At 42.5% G+C, this 20,064-nt stretch overlaps 1 protein-coding gene across 1 annotated transcript in view; it reads right to left on the reverse strand.

The window, feature by feature from the left end:
- The window catches only part of ADGRL1 (adhesion G protein-coupled receptor L1), a 469,522-nt gene that overhangs the window by 90,023 nt on the left and 359,435 nt on the right, over positions 1 to 20,064 (reverse strand). Inside the window, exon 6 of the mRNA XM_066593211.1 lies at positions 11,887 to 11,996. Coding sequence (XP_066449308.1) covers positions 11,887 to 11,996 — 110 coding nt within the window. The remainder of the gene's footprint in view (positions 1 to 11,886; positions 11,997 to 20,064) is intronic.

Genomic DNA, 20,064 nt, shown 5'->3' on the forward strand with positions numbered 1-20,064 from the left:
TTGTGTCATTGTTCTTGTATCTCAGTTGTCAGTGTGTCATTGTCCTTGTATCTCAGTTGTCAGTGTGTCATTGTTCTTGTATCTCAGTTGTCAGTATGTCATTGTCCTTGTATCTCAGTTGTCAGTGTGTCATTGTCCTTGTATCTCAGTTGTCAGTGTGTCATTGTCCGTGTATCTCAGTTGTCAGTGTGTCATTGTCCTTGTATCTCAGTTGTCAGTGTGTCATTGTCTTGTATCTCAGTTGTCAGTGTGTCATTGTCCTTGTATCTCAGTTGTCAGTGTGTCATTGTTCTTGTATCTCAGTTGTCAGTGTGTCATTGTCCTTGTATCTCAGTTGTCAGTGTGTCATTGTCCTTGTATCTCAGTTGTCAGTGTGTCATTGTTCTTGTATCTCAGTTGTCAGTGTGTCATTGTCCTTGTATCTCAGTTGTCAGTGTGTCATTGTTCTTGTATCTCAGTTGTCAGTGTGTCATTGTCCTTGTATCTCAGTTGTCAGTGTGTCATTGTTCTTGTATCTCAGTTGTCAGTGTGTCATTGTTCTTGTATCTCAGTTGTCAGTGTGTCATTGTTCTTGTATCTCAGTTGTCAGTGTGTCATTGTTCCTTGTATCTCAGTTGTCAGTGTGTCATTGTCCTTGTATCTCAGTTGTCAGTGTGTCATTGTCCTTGTATCTCAGTTGTCAGTATGTCATTGTCTTTATCTCAGTTGTCAGTTATGTCATTGTCTTGTATCTCAGTTGTCAGTGTGTCATTGTTCTTGTATCTCAGTTGTCAGTGTGTCATTGTCCTTGTATCTCAGTTGTCAGTGTGTCATTGTCCTTGTATCTCAGTTGTCAGTGTGTCATTGTATTGTATCTCAGTTGTCAGTATGTCATTGTATCTCAGTTGTCAGTGTGTCATTGTCTTGTATCTCAGTTGTCAGTGTGTCATTGTCCTTGTATCTCAGTTGTCAGTGTGTCATTGTCCTTGTATCTCAGTTGTCAGTGTGTCATTGTTCTTGTATCTCAGTTGTCAGTGTGTCATTGTCCTTGTATCTCAGTTGTCAGTGTGTCATTGTCCTTGTATCTCAGTTGTCAGTGTGTCATTGTCCTTGTATCTCAGTTGTCAGTGTGTCATTGTCCTTGTATCTCAGTTGTCAGTGTGTCATTGTCCTTGTATCTCAGTTGTCAGTGTGTCATTGTCCTTGTATCTCAGTTGTCAGTGTGTCATTGTCCTTGTATCTCAGTTGTCAGTGTGTCATTGTCCTTGTATCTCAGTTGTCAGTGTGTCATTGTCCTTGTATCTCAGTTGTCAGTGTGTCATTGTCTTGTATCTCAGTTGTCAGTGTGTCATTGTCCTTGTATCTCAGTTGTCAGTGTGTCATTGTCCTTGTATCTCAGTTGTCAGTGTGTCATTGTCCTTGTATCTCAGTTGTCAGTGTGTCATTGTCCTTGTATCTCAGTTGTCAGTGTGTCATTGTCCTTGTATCTCAGTTGTCAGTGTGTCATTGTCCTTGTATCTCAGTTGTCAGTGTGTCATTGTTCTTGTATCTCAGTTGTCAGTGTGTCATTGTCCTTGTATCTCAGTTGTCAGTGTGTCATTGTCTTGTATCTCAGTTGTCAGTGTGTCATTGTTCTTGTATCTCAGTTGTCAGTGTGTCATTGTCCTTGTATCTCAGTTGTCAGTGTGTCATTGTCCTTGTATCTCAGTTGTCAGTGTGTCATTGTCCTTGTATCTCAGTTGTCAGTGTGTCATTGTCCTTGTATCTCAGTTGTCAGTGTGTCATTGTCCTTGTATCTCAGTTGTCAGTGTGTCATTGTCCTTGTATCTCAGTTGTCAGTGTGTCATTGTCCTTGTATCTCAGTTGTCAGTGTGTCATTGTCCTTGTATCTCAGTTGTCAGTGTGTCATTGTCCTTGTATCTCAGTTGTCAGTGTGTCATTGTCCTTGTATCTCAGTTGTCAGTGTGTCATTGTCCTTGTATCTCAGTTGTCAGTGTGTCATTGTCTTGTATCTCAGTTGTCAGTGTGTCATTGTCCTTGTATCTCAGTTGTCAGTGTGTCATTGTTCTTGTATCTCAGTTGTCAGTGTGTCATTGTCCTTGTATCTCAGTTGTCAGTGTGTCATTGTCCTTGTATCTCAGTTGTCAGTGTGTCATTGTTCTTGTATCTCAGTTGTCAGTGTGTCATTGTCCTTGTATCTCAGTTGTCAGTGTGTCATTGTCCTTGTATCTCAGTTGTCAGTGTGTCATTGTTCTTGTATCTCAGTTGTCAGTGTGTCATTGTCCTTGTATCTCAGTTGTCAGTGTGTCATTGTCCTTGTATCTCAGTTGTCAGTGTGTCATTGTCCTTGTATCTCAGTTGTCAGTGTGTCATTGTCCTTGTATCTCAGTTGTCAGTGTGTCATTGTTCTTGTATCTCAGTTGTCAGTGTGTCATTGTTCTTGTATCTCAGTTGTCAGTGTGTCATTGTTCTTGTATCTCAGTTGTCAGTGTGTCATTGTCCTTGTATCTCAGTTGTCAGTGTGTTATTGTCCTTGTATCTCAGTTGTCAGTGTGTCACTGTTCTTGTATCTCAGTTGTCAGTGTGTCATTGTCCTTGTATCTCAGTTGTCAGTGTGTCATTGTCCTTGTATCTCAGTTGTCAGTGTGTGATTGTGCTTGTATCTCAGTTGTCAGTGTGTCATTGTCCTTGTATCTCAGTTGTCAGTGTGTCATTGTCCTTGTATCTCAGTTGTCAGTGTGTCATTGTTCCTTGTATCTCAGTTGTCAGTGTGTCATTGTTCTTGTATCTCAGTTGTCAGTGTGTCATTGTCCTTGTATCTCAGTTGTCAGTGTGTTATTGTCCTTGTATCTCAGTTGTCAGTGTGTCACTGTTCTTGTATCTCAGTTGTCAGTGTGTCATTGTCCTTGTATCTCAGTTGTCAGTGTGTCATTGTCCTTGTATCTAAGTTGTCAGTGTGTGATTGTCTTGTATCTCAGTTGTCAGTGTGTCATTGTCCTTGTATCTCAGTTGTCAGTGTGTCACTGTTCTTGTATCTCAGTTGTCAGTGTGTCATTGTCCTTGTATCTCAGTTGTCAGTGTGTCATTGTTCTTGTATCTCAGTTGTCAGTGTGTCATTGTCCTTGTATCTCAGTTGTCAGTGTGTCATTGTTCTTGTATCTCAGTTGTCAGTATGTCATTGTCCTTGTATCTCAGTTGTCAGTGTGTCATTGTCCTTGTATCTCAGTTGTCAGTGTGTCATTGTCCTTGTATCTCAGTTGTCAGTGTGTCATTGTTCTTGTATCTCAGTTGTCAGTGTGTTATTGTCCTTGTATCTCAGCTGTCAGTGTGTCATTGTTCTTGTATCTCAGTTGTCAGTGTGTCATTGTTCTTGTATCTCAGTTGTCAGTGTGTCATTGTTCTTGTATCTCAGTTGTCAGTGTGTCATTGTTCTTGTATCTCAGTTGTCAGTGTGTCATTGTCCTTGTATCTCAGTTGTCAGTGTGTCATTGTCCTTGTATCTCAGTTGTCAGTATGTCATTGTCCTTGTATCTCAGTTGTCAGTGTGTCATTGTCCTTGTATCTCAGTTGTCAGTGTGTCATTGTCCTTGTATCTCAGTTGTCAGTGTGTCATTGTCCTTGTATCTCAGTTGTCAGTGTGTCATTGTCCTTGTATCTCAGTTGTCAGTATGTCATTGTCCTTGTATCTCAGTTGTCAGTGTGTCATTGTCCTTGTATCTCAGTTGTCAGTGTGTCATTGTCCTTGTATCTCAGTTGTCAGTGTGTCATTGTCCTTGTATCTCAGTTGTCAGTGTGTCATTGTCCTTGTATCTCAGTTGTCAGTGTGTCATTGTCCTTGTATCTCAGTTGTCAGTGTGTCATTGTCCTTGTATCTCAGTTGTCCGTGTGTCATTGTCCTTGTATCTCAGTTGTCAGTGTGTCATTGTTCTTGTATCTCAGATGTCAGTGTGTCATTGTCCTTGTATCTCAGTTGTCAGTGTGTCATTGTCCTTGTATCTCAGTTGTCAGTGTGTCATTGTTCCTTGTATCTCAGTTGTCAGTGTGTCATTGTTCTTGTATCTCAGTTGTCAGTGTGTCATTGTTCTTGTATCTCAGTTGTCAGTGTGTCATTGTCCTTGTATCTCAGTTGTCAGTGTGTCATTGTTCTTGTATCTCAGTTGTCAGTGTGTCATTGTTCTTGTATCTCAGTTGTCAGTGTGTCATTGTCCTTGTATCTCAGTTGTCAGTGTGTCATTGTCCTTGTATCTCAGTTGTCAGTGTGTCATTGTCCTTGTATCTCAGTTGTCAGTGTGTCATTGTTCTTGTATCTCAGTTGTCAGTGTGTCATTGTTCTTGTATCTCAGTTGTCAGTGTGTCATTGTCCTTGTATCTCAGTTGTCAGTGTGTCATTGTCCTTGTATCTCAGTTGTCAGTGTGTCATTGTCCTTGTATCTCAGTTGTCAGTGTGTCATTGTTCTTGTATCTCAGTTGTCAGTGTGTCATTGTTCTTGTATCTCAGTTGTCAGTGTGTCATTGTCCTTGTATCTCAGTTGTCAGTGTGTCATTGTCCTTGTATCTCAGTTGTCAGTGTGTCATTGTCCTTGTATCTCAGTTGTCAGTGTGTCATTGTTCTTGTATCTCAGTTGTCAGTGTGTCATTGTTCTTGTATCTCAGTTGTCAGTGTGTCATTGTTCTTGTATCTCAGTTGTCAGTGTGTCATTGTTCTTGTATCTCAGTTGTCAGTGTGTCATTGTTCTTGTATCTCAGTTGTCAGTGTGTCATTGTCCTTGTATCTCAGTTGTCAGTGTGTCATTGTCCTTGTATCTCAGTTGTCAGTGTGTCATTCTCCTTGTATCTCAGTTGTCAGTGTGTCATTGTCCTTGTATCTCAGTTGTCAGTGTGTCATTGTTCTTGTATCTCAGTTGTCAGTGTGTCATTGTTCTTGTATCTCAGTTGTCAGTGTGTCATTGTTCTTGTATCTCAGTTGTCAGTGTGTCATTGTTCTTGTATCTCAGTTGTCAGTGTGTCATTGTTCTTGTATCTCAGTTGTCAGTGTGTCATTGTCCTTGTATCTCAGTTGTCAGTGTGTCATTGTCCTTGTATCTCAGTTGTCAGTGTGTCATTGTCCTTGTATCTCAGTTGTCAGTGTGTCATTGTTCTTGTATCTCAGTTGTCAGTGTGTCATTGTTCTTGTATCTCAGTTGTCAGTGTGTCATTGTCCTTGTATCTCAGTTGTCAGTGTGTCATTGTTCTTGTATCTCAGTTGTCAGTGTGTCATTGTCCTTGTATCTCAGTTGTCAGTGTGTCATTGTTCTTGTATCTCAGTTGTCAGTGTGTCATTGTCCTTGTATCTCAGTTGTCAGTGTGTCATTGTCCTTGTATCTCAGTTGTCAGTGTGTCATTGTTCTTGTATCTCAGTTGTCAGTGTGTCATTGTCCTTGTATCTCAGTTGTCAGTGTGTCATTGTTCTTGTATCTCAGTTGTCAGTGTGTCATTGTTCTTGTATCTCAGTTGTCAGTGTGTCATTGTCCTTGTATCTCAGTTGTCAGTGTGTCATTGTCCTTGTATCTCAGTTGTCAGTGTGTCATTGTCCTTGTATCTCAGTTGTCAGTGTGTCATTGTCCTTGTATCTCAGTTGTCAGTGTGTCATTGTTCTTGTATCTCAGTTGTCAGTGTGTCATTGTTCTTGTATCTCAGTTGTCAGTGTGTCATTGTTCTTGTATCTCAGTTGTCAGTGTGTCATTGTCCTTGTATCTCAGTTGTCAGTGTGTCATTGTTCTTGTATCTCAGTTGTCAGTGTGTCATTGTCCTTGTATCTCAGTTGTCAGTGTGTCATTGTCCTTGTATCTCAGTTGTCAGTATGTCATTGTTCTTGTATCTCAGTTGTCAGTATGTCATTGTCCTTGTATCTCAGTTGTCAGTATGTCATTGTTCTTGTATCTCAGTTGTCAGTGTGTCATTGTCCTTGTATCTCAGTTGTCAGTGTGTCATTGTCCTTGTATCTCAGTTGTCAGTGTGTCATTGTTCTTGTATCTCAGTTGTCAGTGTGTCATTGTTCTTGTATCTCAGTTGTCAGTGTGTCATTGTCCTTGTATCTCAGTTGTCAGTATGTCATTGTTCTTGTATCTCAGTTGTCAGTGTGTCATTGTTCTTGTATCTCAGTTGTCAGTGTGTCATTGTTCTTGTATCTCAGTTGTCAGTGTGTCATTGTTCTTGTATCTCAGTTGTCAGTGTGTCATTGTCCTTGTATCTCAGTTGTCAGTGTGTCATTGTCCTTGTATCTCAGTTGTCAGTATGTCATTGTTCTTGTATCTCAGTTGTCAGTGTGTCATTGTCCTTGTATCTCAGTTGTCAGTGTGTCATTGTTCTTGTATCTCAGTTGTCAGTGTGTCATTGTCCTTGTATCTCAGTTGTCAGTGTGTCATTGTCCTTGTATCTCAGTTGTCAGTGTGTCATTGTTCTTGTATCTCAGTTGTCAGTGTGTCATTGTCCTTGTATCTCAGTTGTCAGTGTGTCATTGTCCTTGTATCTCAGTTGTCAGTGTGTCATTGTCCTTGTATCTCAGTTGTCAGTGTGTCATTGTTCTAGTATCTCAGTTGTCAGTGTGTCATTGTCCTTGTATCTCAGTTGTCAGTGTGTCATTGTCCTTGTATCTCAGTTGTCAGTGTGTCATTGTCCTTGTATCTCAGTTGTCAGTGTGTCATTGTCCTTGTATCTCAGTTGTCAGTGTGTCATTGTCCTTGTATCTCAGTTGTCAGTGTGTCATTGTTCTTGTATCTCAGTTGTCAGTGTGTCATTGTCCTTGTATCTCAGTTGTCAGTGTGTCATTGTCCTTGTATCTCAGTTGTCAGTGTGTCATTGTCCTTGTATCTCAGTTGTCAGTGTGTCATTGTTCTTGTATCTCAGTTGTCAGTGTGTCATTGTTCTTGTATCTCAGTTGTCAGTGTGTCATTGTCCTTGTATCTCAGTTGTCAGTGTGTCATTGTTCTTGTATCTCAGTTGTCAGTGTGTCACTGTCCTTGTATCTCAGTTGTCAGTGTGTCATTGTCCTTGTATCTCAGTTGTCAGTGTGTCATTGTTCTTGTATCTCAGTTGTCAGTGTGTCATTGTCCTTGTATCTCAGTTGTCAGTGTGTCATTGTTCTTGTATCTCAGTTGTCAGTGTGTCATTGTCCTTGTATCTCAGTTGTCAGTGTGTCATTGTTCTTGTATCTCAGTTGTCAGTGTGTCATTGTTCTTGTATCTCAGTTGTCAGTGTGTCATTGTCCTTGTATCTCAGTTGTCAGTGTGTCATTGTCCTTGTATCTCAGTTGTCAGTGTGTCATTGTTCTTGTATCTCAGTTGTCAGTGTGTCATTGTTCTTGTATCTCAGTTGTCAGTGTGTCATTGTTCTTGTATCTCAGTTGTCAGTGTGTCATTGTTCTTGTATCTCAGTTGTCAGTGTGTTATTGTCCTTGTATCTCAGTTGTCAGTGTGTCATTGTCCTTGTATCTCAGTTGTCAGTGTGTCATTGTCCTTGTATCTCAGTTGTCAGTGTGTCACTGTTCTCGTATCTCAGTTGTCAGTGTGTCATTGTTCTTGTATCTCAGTTGTCAGTGTGTCATTGTTCTTGTATCTCAGTTGTCAGTGTGTCATTGTTCTTGTATCTCAGTTGTCAGTGTGTCATTGTCCTTGTATCTCAGTTGTCAGTGTGTCATTGTTCTTGTATCTCAGTTGTCAGTGTGTCATTGTTCTTGTATCTCAGTTGTCAGTGTGTCATTGTCCTTGTATCTCAGTTGTCAGTGTGTCATTGTTCTTGTATCTCAGTTGTCAGTGTGTCATTGTCCTTGTATCTCAGTTGTCAGTCTGTCATTGTCCTTGTATCTCAGTTGTCAGTGTGTCATTGTCCTTGTATCTCAGTTGTCAGTGTGTCATTGTCCTTGTATCTCAGTTGTCAGTATGTCATTGTTCTTGTATCTCAGTTGTCAGTATGTCATTGTCCTTGTATCTCAGTTGTCAGTGTGTCATTGTCCTTGTATCTCAGTTGTCAGTGTGTCATTGTTCTTGTATCTCAGTTGTCAGTGTGTCATTGTCCTTGTATCTCAGTTGTCAGTGTGTCATTGTTCTTGTATCTCAGTTGTCAGTGTGTCATTGTCCTTGTATCTCAGTTGTCAGTGTGTCATTGTCCTTGTATCTCAGTTGTCAGTGTGTCATTGTTCTTGTATCTCAGTTGTCAGTGTGTCATTGTTCTTGTATCTCAGTTGTCAGTGTGTCATTGTCCTTGTATCTCAGTTGTCAGTGTGTCATTGTCCTTGTATCTCAGTTGTCAGTGTGTCATTGTTCTTGTATCTCAGTTGTCAGTGTGTCATTGTTCTTGTATCTCAGTTGTCAGTGTGTCATTGTCCTTGTATCTCAGTTGTCAGTGTGTCATTGTTCTTGTATCTCAGTTGTCAGTGTGTCATTGTCCTTGTATCTCAGTTGTCAGTGTGTCATTGTTCTTGTATCTCAGTTGTCAGTGTGTCATTTTCCTTGTATCTCAGTTGTCAGTGTGTCATTGTCCTTGTATCTCAGTTGTCAGTGTGTCATTGTTCTTGTATCTCAGTTGTCAGTGTGTCATTGTCCTTGTATCTCAGTTGTCAGTGTGTCATTGTTCTTGTATCTCAGTTGTCAGTGTGTCATTGTTCTTGTATCTCAGTTGTCAGTGTGTCATTGTCCTTGTATCTCAGTTGTCAGTGTGTCATTGTCCTTGTATCTCAGTTGTCAGTGTGTCATTGTTCTTGTATCTCAGTTGTCAGTGTGTCATTGTCCTTGTATCTCAGTTGTCAGTGTGTCATTGTTCTTGTATCTCAGTTGTCAGTGTGTCATTGTCCTTGTATCTCAGTTGTCAGTGTGTCATTGTTCTTGTATCTCAGTTGTCAGTGTGTCATTGTCCTTGTATCTCAGTTGTCAGTGTGTCATTGTCCTTGTATCTCAGTTGTCAGTGTGTCATTGTTCTTGTATCTCAGTTGTCAGTGTGTCATTGTCCTTGTATCTCAGTTGTCAGTGTGTCATTGTTCTTGTATCTCAGTTGTCAGTGTGTCATTGTTCTTGTATCTCAGTTGTCAGTGTGTCATTGTCCTTGTATCTCAGTTGTCAGTGTGTCATTGTTCTTGTATCTCAGTTGTCAGTGTGTCATTGTCCTTGTATCGCCGTTGTCAGTGTGTCATTGTCCTTGTATCTCAGTTGTCAGTGTGTCATTGTCCTTGTATCTCAGTTGTCAGTGTGTCATTGTCCTTGTATCTCAGTTGTCAGTGTGTCATTGTTCTTGTATCTCAGTTGTCAGTGTGTCATTGTTCTTGTATCTCAGTTGTCAGTGTGTCATTGTCCTTGTATCTCAGTTGTCAGTGTGTCATTGTCCTTGTATCTCAGTTGTCAGTATGTCACTGTCCTTGTATCTCAGTTGTCAGTGTGTCATTGTTCTTGTATCTCAGTTGTCAGTGTGTCATTGTCCTTGTATCTCAGTTGTCAGTGTGTCATTGTCCTTGTATCTCAGTTGTCAGTGTGTCATTGTCCTTTAACCCTTTCCAATCCACTGTCTGACGTCTGAAGTCATTCTGATTGTTGGCTGTACAGCTCCGATGTCCGAAGACGTCCCGCAGGGTATTCTTACTGTATATTACTGGATGCTCTGTTGTTGTGGGCCTCCCCAGCATGTCACATATTGCAGTACTGGCTCTAGCCAGCAGATGACGCCATTGTAAAATGGCAGAAAGAAAACACCCCTTAGGAAACCCTGAATCCAAAATTTGATTGCAACGGGTTAATCTCAGTTGTCAGTCTGTGATTGTCCTTGTATCTCAGCACTTTGTACCATTGTTCTTGTATCCCAGCTGTAAATATACCATTGTTCCTGAAGCTCATCTTTCAATCTTCCATTGTTCTTGCCTCCTGAGTTGTGAGGGTCCGCCTGCTCCTGCATCTCAGCTATCCATGCACCATTGTACTTCTAGCTGAGATGTCAGGGAGCCATTGTTCTTGCGTCTCTCTTGTTCATGTGCTATTGCAAAGTGCTGCGAAAGAAGTTGGCGCCATACAAATAACGATTATTATTGTTGTTTCATCTCCGCTCTCCATGTACTATCATATCTGTGTCTTCTATGTCAGTTGTAAACTTACTATTGTTCTTGCATCTCAGTTGTAAAAGTCCCTCTGTTCTTGCACCCTAGCTATCCATGTACCAGTGGTCTCCTATGTCAGCTGTCAGTGCGCCATTCTTTTTGTATCTCATCTATCCATGTTTTTTTTTCTTCCTCTGGATCAACATTATGGGGGTTAATAGGCTGAGCTGGGTGGACATATGTCTTTTTTCAGCCTTACATGCTATGCTATTATGTGCTATTGTTACTTCATGTACCATTGGTCTTCTATGTCGGCTGTCAATGTGCCATTGCTATTGTATTGCATGTACACATGTAACATTGTCCTCATCTTTAGCTGTCACTTCGCAATCAATGCCCCAATTTTTTTGTGATCTAAGTGGTCACTATGTCATTTTTCTTGATGTCAATGTTATTCATTCAAATAAAGAAGATGGACGAATACCTCTGCAGCGCCACCTATTGGATGGCAGCATGCCTTTTACTTGTTAAAAAAGTTGTACATTGATTTGAAGAAATGCTGCCATCCAATAGGTGGCGCTGCAGGGTTATTGTTCCATCGTCCTTATTTGCATAAATTTCCCAGAGGAGCGTGCATGGCCTTAAAATGATGAGAGGTAGTGAGTGGTCTCCTCACTTACCTCTCAGGTGTCTTCTCACGCCCCTTCTGGGTGCTCTCCTTGGGGAGAGACGATGCCATCCCCTAACCCACTCACCCCCTAGGTGTCTCCACACACGTTTCGGGTGCTCTCCTTAAGGAGAGACGGCACCGCTCTTGACCTGTGATATTCATTCGCATCCATCAGCACTCCGTGTGCTATCTTTGCGGCAGTAGCACATCTCTGTAGCATGTAGCCCCCATCTACCAATCTGGTGTATATATATATATGTATATATATATATATATATATATAATGGGACCTTCGAACCTGAGGATCCAACCACAGCTTGCCCATTCATGTAAAGTGAGATAGAAATACGGCATAGTAACAAATAACATAAGAAAATACTAGCGTCCGCGTACCCGAACCGTGAAACGTTGTGCAAGTACTTATGATAAAATATTAAAAAGCAACAGTCTTAAAATCATGCCAGTAATATATAAGAATAGTGTAGCCAAGGGAGAAGAAAGACATTAGTGTCGTGGATATAGACAATTACAGTGATATACAGCACATTACTCAGAAATAGAATAAGAGAAACGTCAGAGAATGGTGCAATGGGGTAAAAAAAGAATTTTCCGTTAATAAAAAAAAAAGGGATCCCGCTGATGGGGAGCGGTATTACCGCGAATGCTAAAAACGGAGAGACACTGAGCTGTAAATGCATTTATATAATGAAGGATGTGGGTAGAAGAAGTCCTTGCCTGCATTTGGTGAGGGACGTGGCAGTCCCTTGGCTTACAATGGTGGAGAATAGGCGTTTACTGAGTCTACGGAGCGGTATCTGTCACCGTGCGCAATGTTCTTTCTGCTGGTTTCCAGGCTGCCTCTTAGATGCTGTGTTCTGCATAGCAATGCGCTGCCAGTCGTTTGCACTGGGACTTGTGTTGGGGCGAGTGTAATGCAGATATATTGTGTAATAATATGCAATGTGGACAAAAAACATTGATTTATAAGACAATAGTGACGTTAGAGTAGTCCCTGACATCGGCAGGAGAAGTGGCAGATGCAACAGGTAGGTGGAGGGATCACCATCAGACAATGACATTAGGTGTAAGTGTGGCTCCCCTGGTGGGCGGTTGGGAGCGCACGGTGTGCATTCTTAGGCATGTATATGATGTGTATCCAGATAGTGTCACGCTGTATACTCACTGTATGGCACGCAGTCATACTGGACTTCCAGGTACTTGTAGGTCCCTGGACATGGGTCAGGAAAGGCTTCGGAATCGGCTATAACAACACACTGTGTGCGATTGTTACACCTGCGGAGAGAAGGTATAAGGAGAGCTGATTATATAGCATTCGGGCTGTGTGTGATGTATGACTGTATATGCATCGCAGGGTATACAGCGCTGCCCAATAGGTATGCACTAAATGATTGAATATGTGTATATATATGTATAGATGTAGCCAGGTTCGACTTGACTCGATAAGATTTCTTTCTGTGCCACAATGTGTTTATTCTTTCAGTTGCTTTACAATTGCTGTTGCTGTGTTAACCTATTACGGACTAAGCACTGTAAATTTACGGCGCTTGGTGCTGCCCTGTAATCACGGCCAGTAACAAAAATATGATGTGGGATTAAAGCTCTTGCAATCTAGGAGGAGCAGTTTGGGTCCTCGGCTGTGAGATACAGCTGAGAAACTAGAGGAGAAGTGGTTTTTAACGCTTCTGCCTTCTCCTTTCCAGGCTACATAGAACTATGTAGTGAAGAGAGAAAGCAAAGTGTCACTAGACCCGGCGATCACCTGACCACTGAGTGCTCCCTGCCAAGGCAGAGCTGCAGGGTCCTAGCAGACCCAGATCAGTTATTGTCACTACAGGGGGATGTTTTCCTCTGTACCTGCGACTCCTATGGATGCTCCAGTTAGACCACTCTCACACAAGATGCTTTGTACAACCTTTGCTGTGAGCATTTGCCTGCGTTTTTACTGCGCTTTTAACAAAGGAAGCCGATGACGTCACCACTTTCATTTTTCCTCCCAGTGGCATAGAGTCCTGCATTCAAAATGCAATAAAGCGTTGTACACAGCGTTCTACCGTGTTTTTGAAAGCGTTGAAAACGCTCCCCATTGATTTCAGTGGGGGACGCATCGCATTTTAAAACGCCTAAACTAGAACAGACAGCACACGAAAAATGCAGCATTAGAAACGCCGCATTCGAACGCTATTCTGAGAACCCAGAGGCGTTTTATAGAGTTTAGAGCGCCATTTAAAACGCCACGGTAAACGCCGTAAAAAACATTGTGTGTGAGGGGAAAAAAAAGACAATGTGAATGACCCCCAGAGGCCTTATATGACATCATGGGGGACATAGATGGTAAAAAAATAATGGCAAAAATAAAAAAAATTACAGGATAAAATAAAAATACATAAATAAAAAATAAAATGGCCGACTGCCGACCACAACCAAAATCGTAATCCGAGGCTATACAAATTATATATCAAAACGTCCGATATATTCTGCACCAAGTGGCGCGGATTTTGAGGCAGACTATCCACTGCTGATCTGCTGCAGAATGTCGTTACTGTGAATGGAGACGGGTGGCCAAAGCGATCCCCGTCCCGCTCCGCCTCCATGCAATAGTGATGCCTGTTCCTGTGTAAAAGCACAGCAATGATTATGGCAGGGATGACCTGTTGGGCGTCTGTGCCTAATCAGTCCGACCGCTGGGGCCCTCAAGAACAGGGGTCCTGAAGGTCCCCGTATGTATAGAGCAGAGTGACATAATCCATTCATTTCAATGGGTGCGCTGAAAATTGCCAGGAACGAGCCCTAGGCAACTCTGGCGCTGTAACTGAAATTAATGGCGCTGCTGCTTCATTCTTCTGGGGACCTTTGGGACCCCCTTTCTCAATATCTGTAGCAGTTGGACCCCGCCGATCATAAAGCTATCCCATATCCTGTACATAGGGGGTAACTTTACAACTTGTCCCAAACCCCTCTAACTCCTGTCAATGGGGAACGGATGCGAATGGAGAGCCTCCCGCTTGTTCCATTTATCGGATCCATATTTCTCTACGGCTCAGAAGAAACGACTTTAAAAAACTGGATCTGTTAGAATGAATGCAAATGTACTAAAGCCCATAAACGGATTCCAGAGCGAACGCCAAACTGATAAAAAGGGAGGCAAATGTTTCCATCTTTGTTGCAGCTTGGCATCTGTTTTTGAATCTGCTTATGGAAACCCAGCCGCAGATGTGAAGAGAGCCTAAGTGCGTTCTCCATGCACCGGAGTGAGTTATGTGTGGGGGTGTAGCCGGTGCCTCATTAACAATGCGCAGAACACAATACAGGATACCAACCACTTGCCCCCTTCTCTCCTTCCAATAATCACACCTTTTCTCGTGGCTACAAACGGCGCAGCAGCCCGGCAATCCATACTCCACAGGAACGCTCATTATTCCCAACATCCCCAATTCCCCTTGGATGGTGAACGTTTGTACAGTAATAATTAATGTTCAGGAAAACCCCTTTCGGGATCTGAAAATGTATATTTAGTTCTTCATTATCACATTCCTACTAAAGTTGTTCTCACCAGGGATCCCCCAGAAAGAATGTCGCCACAGATGGATACAATGACTGTTCAGGGCTCCTTTTCTTGTACTGCACTGCCCCGGTATACCGGGCATTCTGCAACCGGCAGATTACGGAAAAGCAGATTACGGGTTTTATTTTTAACCCTATGAGCACCTGCCATTATTTCTCTGGGAACGTATCACAAGTATTCAGTTATGTGTATTATCAATGAAAAGCATCAGAAGATACAGTAGTGCGGTGGGAAAAGATAGTCTTGCAATAGGAACACATATAAGTAGATACATATATACTGTATATATAGATGTACAATCACAGACACACAATATACACTGAATAGCCACTTTATTAGAGACCCCATCTAGTAGTGCTTTGGACCTCCTTTGGCCTTCAGGACTGCAGTTGATTGTGGCATAGATTCCACCTGGTGATGAAATTGTTCTGCAGGAATATCGGCCCCTGCGGACAGGAAACTTCTTGTACCACAAATTAGATAGAGGTGCTGAGATGCTCTGAACAAGCTGACAGGAAGGGTTCATCAATTCATGTTGCTTGTGCCAAATTCTGACCTTCCATCAGCACGGGGCAACAGAGATCCATCTGATCAGGGGATGTTTTTCCACTGCTCGGTGACACAGTTTTTTGGAGTTTTGTCTTTATGTTTCTCTTAGAGAACAATGACGCTGGACTCGGTCATCTGCCGCTATAGCCCATCCATGCTAAGGAACATCAAGTTCTGCTTTTGAACATGTCAGTTGGAGCACATTGTATTCTGCTGCAATTCGCTTGACTGTGCACTGCCTGTTCCTGATTCTTGACGTCCTCCTCTGACCCCTTTCATCAACAGGTTGTTTATGTCCACAAGATCCCCTTTTTCTCAAATCACCCCATTCTCGGTATACTCTCCACAGTGTTTAATGAGAAAACCCCACAAAGTTGGCCGTGTAATCCTGGCCGTAGCACTGATGACCAGGCCTCATTGGAAGTTGCTCAGATTGGCTATATTTCCCATTCTAATGTGAATTTACACTGTAACTGATAAACAAAGATTTGTCACTTGATTTTATGCTGCACTTCAGGGTTACATGTCTAATTTCCATACAGGGAAGCGCAAACCATTAAAGGGCTAGTGTGTTACGTAAAACACCACCTCCAGATCGGTCATAATTAGTTGTTTTTAGCAGGACGGATATAGTCACAATTTATTAACGTGGAGATCAAAAATATGAACAAAGCCAAAATTTGAAGAAACAAGAACCCTAATCTACCAATACAATGAAACCTTACCTAAAAGTGGAGCATCCAACCTGATGAGGGTGACCCCACTTCAGGAACCTAGGGCAATACTGACTCTCCCTAACTGGAAAACAGGGATGATGTTTGCTGCATATTATAACCCAGGATATGATTGATATAGATAGAAAGAAGCATAAAATAACTAGATGGAATGCAGTGGCAACAATAGTCTGGATAAATATGTCACAACACCCCAGAACATACAAATCACAAAACTAATTTATCTGACAACGGGGCAGGACAGAAGCCACCCATGTAACCGAAACACCCACAGTCTAGAAGTATAACCAGCGTCCTTCATGAGGAGGAGCCGGAAAAAATGTGTACAGGAAAGTGCTGATTGGCCGGCTGGGACACACGCCTCCCAGTTGACCAATCCACCCGCAGAGAAGTAATCATGTCGGTGTTGTCGTGATCATGCCAGCATGTGGATCAAGTAGACCAGGGCTAACAGCGTGTTATGACCTGGTCCTGATCTGACACGGGCGATGAGCTATGACGCGGTGTCTCTAGTAAACTTGCCATACTGTACATACATACATACAAACTCAGGTGAACATCCACATAATGTCAAGTAAATTACACAGAAGTAATAATATAAGAATATAGAACTATTATATGTTATATACATGTAGACACACATACACACACCTACATAAATATACACAACACGTACATAGCCCACCACACAAACATACACAAAGTCATAATATAAGGATTCCTCTACATAAAAAAAACCTTGACACATTTGCCCTACTTACCCCCAAAACCTTAGGCACCCAAAAAGAGTAAGTGGCCATATGTAGATATAACATACTGGGCAGAACAGATGGGCCTAATGGTTCTTTTCTGCCAGCCGGCTCTGCGTTTCTATATATTATAGTGATTTCTCTCTCTTCCGTCTGCTAAGTCTTGTATAATAGGCTTTCCACTGAATACAGCTCACGCAGTGCCAAACCTTGGATTACTTTCCGCAGGATTTTATTTTTTAATCTATGCATTACTTTCCATTTTTTACTCTGCCTCAGTTACTGCATATTTTTTTTTATCCATTAAGAGTTTTAATATAATGTAGCCAGATAAAAAAAAAAAACTAATAATAAGTGTATTATAGGTTTATTAGTCCCAAGTATTTATATCTCCCGTCTAATAAATGACTATCAGTAATATGTTGCTGAGGACATTTTCATTAAAGCGGTCAGTTCTCTCCGGTAACATGGGGCCCCCGCACTGATGAGTGTGAAGCATGAATTTCAATGGGGAAAATTGGGAAGATGTTCTTTTAATGAGGTGTACGGTAATCCGTGCAAACAGGGGAGCCGCGGTGCTTTGATCTGGGTTTTGTAAAACATACCACACCACAGGCTGCACACATGGTGGTACGGGGACAAACACCACTGAAAAGGACAATTTCATAGCTGCTTGGAGCATGAATAGAAGTAGTGGTGGAGCATAGAAAGTAGACGCCACACTCCAACAGGACTCCATCATATGTGAGGGTTAGTCTCCTTTAGAAGACATCAACCCTTTCAAGACCAGAGAAGTTTTGCGCTTCGTTAATGCTTTTTTAAACCACCACTTTCCCAAAGCCATAGAGTAACATGAGGCTGAAAAAAGACATATGTCCGTCTAGTTGAGTCTATTACCCCCCAATGTTGATCCAGAAGAAGACAAAAAAAAACTCCCAATGAGTTAGAAGCCAATTTTCTCCATGTAAGGAAAAAAAATTCCTTCCTGACTTCAATCTGGCAATCGGAATAATCCCCGGATCACCGACCCTTCTGAAGTAATCGGTGATTATAACATATATTTTTTGCCATACTTTTCCAGAACTATTTTCCACAGCCCCTTTTGTGGGATGACTTGTATTTTGTGATGTAGTACAATTTAGTAGAACATATATGTAAACTTTAGAAACTTTAAAAAAATGTTAAGTGGAGTGGAATGAAAAAATACCGGAACTGCGCAATTTTTGTGCGTGTGCGGGGGCAGCGCGGGGGGGGGGGGGTTAGTCTTCATGGTGTTCACAGTACAGTAAAAATGACGAGTTCGTTGTATATTAAGGGTCGGTACGATTACACTGATACCAAGTTATGATTGTAACCAAAGGGCTCTTCTCAGGGAACACATCAAGCACAGCTGCTCTGCACAGGAAGCAGATTATGGTTTGAAATTAGATGCAAACTATTCCTATTCTTTCATTTTAAAGTACTTTTGAGACATTAAATGGTTTAAACATGACTAAAAACTGGAAAAATTGAGGTGTTATAAAACTTTGGACCGATAATTATATATATTTTTTAATTTTAAATATTTTAAATAATTTTGCTAAACTATTTTTTAGACGTTCCATCGGGGTCTTGAATTTCTGATCACTTGATTACTTGTATTATAATGCAGTACTCCTGTATTGCAGTATATAGTTCTTTTGAAAGGAAGCTTTCACCAACAGTAAGCATCAAAAACTAAGTTATGGTGCTTATAATCTAGCAGATGTGGAGTCTTACTTCATATTCACACAATCCCCAGCTCCTACGGCGACCCCCAGCAGAGTCAGTGTGTACACAGTAGTTTGACTCTTTTTAGAAGGCTCCGCACAGGGGCCTCCCATGGAAATGAATGGGAATACGTGACCACAGCCTTCTGAAAAAAGTCAAGCTTGCTGCGCATGCGCTGATTTTACTGGGTGACACTGCAGCAGCAGGGGACCAGGTGAGTATGAGAAGGGGCTCGCTGGACTCCCTGTCACCCAAACTACAAGCACCATAACTTAGTTTATGCCTCTTATAGTTGGTGACAGGTTCTCATTAAGCTGGGGGTGATTGATGAGAGTCTGAATGCTGGGACCTCCACGGATCATGAGAACGGCATGAATGGAGCTGCAGTCAAGCAGGTGAGCTGCCACTCCATTCATCTCTATGGGACTATCAGAAATTGATGAGCTCTGCATTTGACTTCTCTTTGGCAGTCCCATAGAGATATATAGAGCGGCAGCACGCATGTGTGTCCGCTGCTTCATTCACACAGATGGACACATGACCCTCATCATGATCGGTGGGGGTCCCAGCAATTGGATGACCATCAATTACACACTTATTCTGCTTCCTGTGTATAGGTGATACATTAGCAACTTGGCACAATCCTTGCCAGTCCATTCAACCTCATTCTCATTGTGGGCATGTGGTGAAGAGGAACAAGGGCCTCAGGATAATATTAATAATAATCTTTATTTATATAGCGCCAACATATTCCACAGCGCTTACATTACAGGGGAAATAACACGAGACAACGGTTACATGTAGTAATCAATTAATGGAAACAGTAGGGGTGAGGGTCCTGCTCCAACGAGCTTACATACTACAGATAATGGGGTGATACAGAAGGTAAAGGGGCTGGAGATGTGCACTGTATGGTGAGGTGGAGAGTGTGGGGTGCTATATACACAGACAATGGTCAGGCCGTGTAGTGGCGGAATCGGGAAGACTGCAGATTCTTGTTGATGGCGGCTAGCAGGGATTGCAGTCTGTGGGACAGGGAGCATGTTATCAGGTGGAGTACAGAGGGGTTTGGTTTAGGGGATATGGTATGCCTCCCTGAAGAGGTGCGCCTTTAGAGCACGCCTGAAGTTTAGTGTGTCAGTGATTGCCCGGATTTTTTTGGTAGTGCATTCCAGAGGACCGTTGCTGCTCTTGAGAAGTCTTGGAGGTGGGAATGAGAGGTTCCAATTAAAGGGTCTGATTTCATTAGCAGAGCGGAGGGCCCGGGCTGGCTGGTGGATAGAGATAAGGGAAGCAATGTAGGGCGGTGCGGTGGAGCGCTTTGTGGACGCGGGTAGCGAGTTTAAAATGAATTCTGTATTTAACGGGCAGCCAGTGCAGTGACCGGCACAGGCAGAGGCGTCCGAGTAGCGGCTGGACAGGAAGATGAGCCTGGCTGCCGCATTAAGGATAGATTGGAGAGGGTACAATCGGGAGCAGGTGGGGCCTATCAGCAGAGAGTTGCGATAATCGAGCCGGGAGTGGATGAGGGCAGCAGTAAGCGTTTTTAGCGTGTCCACTGTGAGAAAAGAGCGGATTCTTGCGATGTTCTTGAGGTGCAGATGACATGTTCGGGCCAGAGATTGGATGTAGGGGGTGAAGGAGAGATATGAGTCGAATATGACCCCAAGGCAGCGGGCATGTTGTCTGGGAGTTAGGGTGGTGCCACACACTGAGATGGAGATATCAGGAGGAGGTCAGTTAGCAGAGGGCGGGAACACCAGTAGGTCAGTTTTTGAGAGATTCAGTTTTAGGTAGAGAGAGGACATAGTGTTAGATATAGCAGACAGACAGTCGGTCGCAGTCTGGAGGAATGTTCCTGTGACATCCTGGGAGGAGGTGTATAGCTGGTTATCATCAGCATAAAGATGGTACTGGAAACCAAATTTCCTGATGGTTTGTCCAATGAGGGCTGTGTAGATGGAGAAGAGGAGGGGGCCGAGGACCGAGCCCTGGGG

Source organism: Eleutherodactylus coqui, chromosome 2 (assembly GCF_035609145.1).
Source record: "Eleutherodactylus coqui strain aEleCoq1 chromosome 2, aEleCoq1.hap1, whole genome shotgun sequence".
NCBI lineage: Eukaryota > Metazoa > Chordata > Amphibia > Anura > Eleutherodactylidae > Eleutherodactylus > Eleutherodactylus coqui.